At 39.3% G+C, this 7225-nt stretch overlaps 1 protein-coding gene across 1 annotated transcript in view; it reads left to right on the top strand.

The window, feature by feature from the left end:
- The window catches only part of FAM98B (family with sequence similarity 98, member B), a gene marked incomplete at both ends in the record, with an annotated part of 12605 nt that overhangs the window by 4634 nt on the left and 746 nt on the right, over positions 1–7225 (top strand). Inside the window, 3 exons of the mRNA XM_010136199.1 lie at positions 3432–3512; positions 3912–4028; positions 6358–6525. Of these exons, the coding sequence (XP_010134501.1) occupies positions 3432–3512; positions 3912–4028; positions 6358–6525 (366 nt within the window). The remainder of the gene's footprint in view (positions 1–3431; positions 3513–3911; positions 4029–6357; positions 6526–7225) is intronic.

Genomic DNA, 7225 nt, shown 5'->3' with positions numbered 1-7225 from the left:
GGAAATGGAAGAGAGGCAGAGGATGGGTTAGAAGTATTTTGTGCTTAGGATTTTAGGTGATCTTTCTGCAGTTGCTTAGTACGCCTTATGACTAATTAAGACAGTGTTCCTTCCTAAAAGTGTTGATAGTTTAACTGGAATTTAAAAAATGACACCTCTCACCAGGTCGGGTTTTTTCAAAATGCTGGAGACCCTGGAAGTGTGTGCATGTATGGTGTTTATCTGTGCAACTGGTGTTAAACATAGAAATTACTGCTTTATTTTGACAGAGGGTAAAGATAATTAATAAATATGCGGAACGTGGTAGTGAAATATGAGCTAATTTTTTTTAAAAAAATAGTATAGTCTTATAAAACATGAGAAATGTTGTGTTTAATACATGAAGTTACGCTTTATTTGTTAACAAGAGAATAACTGTGTATTTTTATACAGCAGATTTTGAAGTCAATAGTTTTCTCTTAAAAATATCCAATACTCGGTTTGTTTTTAACGAATTATTAGAGTGTGCATGAACTTCCACAGCAATCCATAAATATATAATGTTACCAAGGTCATTGATTACACAGTATGTTGAATGGTCAAATATACTCATCTCCGTCTAGCTTTTAATAAATTGTCAAATAATCGGCCTTTTACAGCTGAGTGTGGGAGAACTTAGGCTGAATCCATTGTTAGAATGTGCTTTACATTTCTATGAGTATGTTTTCACCGCTCTTTTATCTTGAAAACTGCTCTTTTATCTGGGCACCGCTTTTGGTATTGTTCCCACTTAAATATTGAGAATTCTTTCTGGGTTGTGGTGGTGGTGTGGTTTTTTGTTTTTTTTTTTGAACTTCTGCTTACCCTTCTTAATGCAGGGCAGCTGCCTCATTTAGGAACATGGGTTATAGCACAGATTCTCACATCAGTTGTGTTCTTGCCCTCTGGCAGACAGGTGTATGTCAGAGCTCTTGGGCTCGTAGCCCAGCCCTGCCTTCAGTCCGGCTGGACGGTGTATTTTGTGATGTATTTCACTGTTATGGTTGTAGGATGCTCATAGTCCTGCAGATGGGAGTGAGGGAGTAAAATTGAGGTTCAGTAACTGAGTATGACTTTACAGTCTGTCACAAACATGAATGTAAACCAGTTAATCAGAGAAAAGATTCCTCCTTACATACTACCTGATTAATAATAAACCTGTACTGGATAAAGTTACATAGGTAGTTAACGTGGAAGGAAAAGGTTGCAGAAATTTGGGGGCAGTTTCCCAGTCAATAAAGGATTGCTTCATTTAGCTGCTCTTGCTTCTTCTAGTTCTGATTTTCACCAATTCTCTTTTTTAACTCTCTTCTAAACTTCCTTTCATGTTTCAGTGTGTGGAAATCAGGAGTACGCAGTGCTGGGTTAGGTCTTTTAATTGTGATCGACTGGTGATGGCAGAACGTATGGCTTTTGTATGTGGAGCCCAGTGGTGTGTTTACCTCTTAGCTGCCCTTGCAGCTGCAAACCTGCGCTAATTCTATTCTCTAAGCAGTAGTCAGCATCACTGATTCCCAGATTTTGGTTTCCCAAATTAGACCCTTTAAAGTTAAATTCCTGACCTTTATGGTATATGGATAGACACCTCCTGCCTAATAGAACTTTTAATTCATCTGCTGCTTATGCCTTCTTCTATACTAATTACTGATTCCTCATCTCTTGCTGTCATGCTGGGTTTTTTATGTTGTTGATTATTAACTTTAGGTTTTGATTCTTCAGACATTTGTTTAAATTCAAGCATAGTTTGTGCTTAGGTACATTTGGCTTTTGAGGTAGATTTTGAGAGGCGTCATGAATACGCTTCACTAAAACCAAAACAAATTGGCTGCATTTGGAAGATGGACAAATCAAACAACTCAGAGAGTGTTTTGTGAAGAAAATAAAGGTTGAAAAGAAGCAGGACTTAGCAGAGAAAGAGGAGTGTAGAGATCAGTAGGGTCTGTGGAACTGAACTTTACTCCTTCATCTCCTTTTCAATATGGGTGGAGTGTTAACAGCAGGGAATATTACAGTAACTAGGTGGCCACTTTTCAGATACTACTAAGCTGTCTTGTCTGCTTGAGTCATGCACTGTTTTCCCATAATTTACACAATATTTTTTACTTTGGACTTTTTCTGGGGGTATTGTGTTTTTAACTTGCCACAGCACTGCCCAAAGGTGATGTAAAAAGAACAAAAAATACACCTTGGTTTTCACACAGAATTTGAGATCAGATTCTTTCCTTTATTTATACAAAAAAAGGAGGAGGAGATAATTACAAAAACCCTGAAATACACGAGCCGATTTATCAAGTATTCCTTTTCGAGTAGCTTTCTTTCATAAATTAATTAGATGCTCTAGAATTTTCCATCTGTTTTTTATCAGAGTGGTCACTGGAGATATTTTTATAATACACAGAGCTCCAAAACTCTGACAAGATGAGCTAATACTGAAAGAGTGAGCTTTGAACCATACCTTTATGATCAATTTAAAGTAAAAGCCTGCATGAAGTCTTACAGTCCTTGCAGATGTATCTAAAGGCTGTCCTCAGCTACAGGTTTTACTGTAGATCCTGCACTCCCTTGATCCTTCCTTGTGACATGTGAAAGAAAATTAACTAGTTTTAGTCTTGTTTGGCTCCGTTCCCCACAACTATTCTCAAAAGCAAATGAAGATGTAGTCCCTCTCCCCACCAGACTATGGGCAAAACTTGCAGGAACAATGATCTGCATGCAGTCTACTCCAACTGAAAAAACAGTTGGCAGGAAAGTTACGTATGGGTGTTGTGGGTGTTCGTGATAACTGTTGTAGAAGAGCTGTGCCAAAGGAAGCTCCTTCCAGAAGAGGAGGTAGAGGAGAATGCAGTGGAAGGCAGAAAATACTCCATCTTGAGGGCAAAAACTAACTATAAGCAAGGCTGGTCTGGAGTGAATGTTAAATGGAACCAGTTACAGGATTAGAAGAAAATCAGTGCGAGAGAATGACTGCAGACCTATTGCATCTTCTGCCTTTCTTACTAGCAGCCACTGCCAGATTTTTGAAGCCAAGTCTAGCATTTGGCAACAGAATTTCTAGCTTCCCGTTTCCTTAGTTGTAGTTACAGCGCTTAGTAATAAGTAAAATAAGTCATTTAACTAGTCTGCTCCTATATGCACTTCGTAAATTTGCCATCTAGGTAGCGTCTGTCTCTGTGTGTTGGGAGGAGAAGCAATGTGCCATGCAGTATTGTTGTGTAGAGGTTGGTCGTGTAGTTAAAGTTCTCAGGAAACCTCTTGAAAGAATGATAAGCCAGAGGATGCGTATCTGGTTTTATGGGTCTGCTAAAACAAACATGCTGTATTTGATCTTACGAGGAGCAAATTGTGATTGCAGCAAATTGTGCCAAAATAAATGTAAATATCATTTGTGTTCTGAGAAGTATATTTCGTTTCAGATAAAGGACATTCTCTCAAAAGTTCAGAATAACCATGTGGGGAAATCGCTGCTGACAAAACCTCTGAATTCTGACCAAGTGGTAAAAAAAGTCTCTTCATTCCTTTTCTGTATTTAACAGGATGGTGAAAATTGACTTCATCTAACTTTGTCCATTTTACAGTCACTGTTCTATTGCCAAATATTAATACTAAAATTCAGTTGCTCAACATTAACAATGCTATCAGATACTTCCAGAATTAGTGTTATAAAACAGACTTTGTGTTGATTCATCCACTTACTAAATTTCAGAATATTCCCTTACGTACACACTATTGTAGCAGGATATCTGTATACAGACGCTCCCCGAATGTTGTGTAGTTTATGGGGATCACCTGGGGATAGCCATCTTCGCTGCCGAATGGGCTTAACTTTACATTGACTTCTATAGTTTTATATACGCTTATTTGAGTGTCTGGATTTTTTTATTGTAACACTGCAGGAAAGATTGGAAAAAATCAATGATGCTCTTCGCAGTGAGTACGAGTGTCGCCGACGTATGTTGGTGAAGAGGCTGGATGTGACGGTGCAGTCTTTTGGCTGGTCTGACAGAGCAAAGGTAGGCTTGCTGTAATTTTTTCTTCCTGTAGATGGGAGTCGTCTGCAATTCCTCAGTTCTTCCTAGGTGTATACCTACCCTGTAAATACACTTGCATTGCTGTTGTCTTTTCTCCAGCCAGTTTCTCATCTGAGGTGCTAACATCCAAGTCCTAGATACTGAGGAAGGGGAAGGATTTGACCAGAGAGCACAGTCCATCCTTTGTGACTGTTTGTAGCTTCACAGTTACAAATTCCAGCATCCTCTGTTGGGGTTTCTCACTTTGATTTACATCTCCCTTTTTCTTTCCTGTATCCACCCCCCTCCAATCAAGTAAACTAGGGGTGAACCTCAGCATTCCTCGTGCAGATGCAAGAGGAAGACAAACACTGGGCCCTAACACAGGTTGGGTACAAAGAGTGAGTGCCCATAAAGTCAGTGAGATTACAGTGACTGCTGCCTATCGTGGTTTGAAAGCTGCTGAAGGAACACACGGTCAGTTGAACAGGTTTTTGAATAGCAGCTTGTGTGAGAAAAGCACACAATTACTTGTCAGCCTTCAGGTGGCTAAAAATTCCAAACCACTCCTGGATTTTCTCTGCTAGTATCGTTATGATTGTGATAATTTCATGTGTACTATTTCCTGGCACTCCGTATATTAAAAAAATAGCCATGATTTACCCAGTCTGGTATTTCTGAGCTAGAAACACATACTGTTTTTATCAAGAGAGTAGGGAGTTAAGGTTTAGAGTTTATAATTTGATGATTATAGATGTGGGAAGCTGGAGGCAGATGTTTTTGCTCAGGAGTTGCAAGACAGCTTTCCTTCCAAAGGTTTCTGTAGAATGCTTAAGATGGATAAGTTTTAAAACTTTGAAAGCTTACTGAAAGTGTGGACTGCGACAAGTCTTTCTGGTGTCACTATTTGTCGTTGCCACATGCAGACAGAATCGGTTTCATGGAGCTCACTAGGTACCACTGGAAGATGTGAGTCCAGATGCTGCTGTGCTGCTGTGGAAAGGCTCGCTGTGTGCTTCCTGCAGGTGTTGTCAGTGCTTTCATGCTGGGAGAAAGGAAAAGGAGGGCATTTAGCTCACAGAAGCCAGGAGACCTCCTTGTGGGTATCAATTCCTTATACCTGCACCAATACAACTATATATTTTCAAATTTAAAGTATACTCCGAAAGAGAAGTTGATGTTAACTGATAACTAACTTTTTAAGTCAACATGAAAAACAATGAATGTGCTTTCACAATAGCACAATAGTTTAAAGAGACGTTTAGTGATGATAAAGTCATTGACGAGTCATTTTTCATCATATAAAGACTGATGATGTGAAATAGAATGCAGTTACAGAAATAACCAGGTTATATATTAATTCAAAATCACATATGGTTTTTAATCTTTCTTCCTTACTTCTCCTGTAGAAATATTTCTTTATATCCTCTCCAGGAAGGTTTTGGGGATTGGAAAAGTCTTGGCATTGATATAATTTTTTTTTTTTTTTAAGCCAAGAGGCAAATTGTCCTTTTTTAATGTCTGTGTTCACTTGCCTTTTTTTCCATTAAGTAGGTAGTGATACCTTTCACTGCTTTCAATGGTGTGGCATTTTCTGTGTTGTTTTTTTAACTTGTTTAGCCTGCAAGAGACACATTTGCAGACTGAAATCTACATCCATGCATGATGCAGTAATTGCCCAGCAAAACAGTCGTGTAAAGGAACAGCACCTGTTGTCTGGTCCATCCAAGACCACGTTTTCTTTTTACTCTGAAGATCATTCTAGATGTTCCCAGAGAGTGTATTGTTTTTCTTTGGGTTGTTTTTTGTTTGTTTGTTTTTGTTAAACAGCTGAAACATCAAAGTGTGTTTGGAAAAGGATCTTATTTTCTCCTCTTACCAGTCCCTTTTTTTTCATGGCTGGCACAAGTATTTTGCTGCATTGATACATTGTGGTTTGGGGTTTTTTTCCCCCCCACAAATTGACCAGGCTGTGAAGCTGCTGTGATCTGTTAAATACTGGGAGAGCAGTATGGACTCTTACATTTTGGTCTTTAGACATGTTGGTAAACACCAAAGAATCTGTTTGATGCCAATGGACAGGAGAGTTTCTTTTGTAATGGTGCTAAGCATGAATTAAATGTGATCAGCAGCACTTTTCATACAGTAGCCCCATCAATGTGAAGAGACCTGGTAACAACTGGCACTATATTTTGTAAGATAACCTTGATGTTTGGTCATTACAGCCCGTTCAAATCAGGACTTACTAAGACCAGTACGTGGTTTATGGTAAGCATGTCTGTTGGGTGTTTTGTGCTTAACAATCAATTTGTGTTTGACTTTTACCATTTAGGTAAAAACAGATGATATAGCACGAATCTATCAGCCCAAGCGCTATGCATTATCTCCAAAGTCAACTATTACGTTAGCTCACCTTCTTGCTGCTCGGGAAGATTTATCGAAGATCATAAGAACAAGCAGTGGATCGACACGGGAAAATACAGTCTGTGCGATCAACAAGGTAAACTCTGGCTTTCAGGGATGTGACGAAAGGACACGGGAGTTTACAGACCTATCAAAAGTAATTCTGGAATTATACTCTGTGTTTTATTTTAATTTCTTTTTGCAAGATACTATAAGAAGGTCTGCAGCATTCCTGTGCACATTGCAGCAACTTCTTCTTTACTTTATTACACAGTCAGTCCTGCAGCAGGATGAAACAGCAGTCTAGGTGACAAGGAATAGTGGTGGGTGTGTATGCGTACGTACGCGCGCGTGTGTGTAGATGACCTCGAGTCCAGTGGAACTGCACACCTCAAGTTAAGGATGCGTGTAAGTCTTTCTGGTATGAGTTCCTGGGCTACCTGTTGCCAGGATGACGTTGCTCAGTTTGTCCACTGATCAGCATCTTTAGTTTGTGAGTATGTTACAGATCACACGAGTTTCTGTGTACACGTTGTTCTGCTGCAACGTTAATAGCCTGGTTGGCTGCAGTCACGAAGGGACGTTGCGCTGCCTACTTGTGTGGTATAAAAGCTGAACTGCTTGTGAGCAGTTACATTAGTTTCACCATTCACATGGCGACTAAGCCTGGTTTTATTAACCCTTTACTTACAGATTTTTCAAGCGTTGTGCCTCATTTAGGTACCCTTTAATGTGGTTTGATCCCAAAGATTCTGAGATTTCTTAATTATTGTAGGATCTCAGGAAAAGAGACTGCT

This window comes from Buceros rhinoceros, unplaced genomic scaffold (genome assembly GCF_000710305.1).
Source record: "Buceros rhinoceros silvestris isolate BGI_N320 unplaced genomic scaffold, ASM71030v1 scaffold47395, whole genome shotgun sequence".
NCBI lineage: Eukaryota > Metazoa > Chordata > Aves > Bucerotiformes > Bucerotidae > Buceros > Buceros rhinoceros.
Note: the sequence above shows the minus strand (reverse complement) of the source record. Positions and strands in the feature narration are given on the sequence as shown.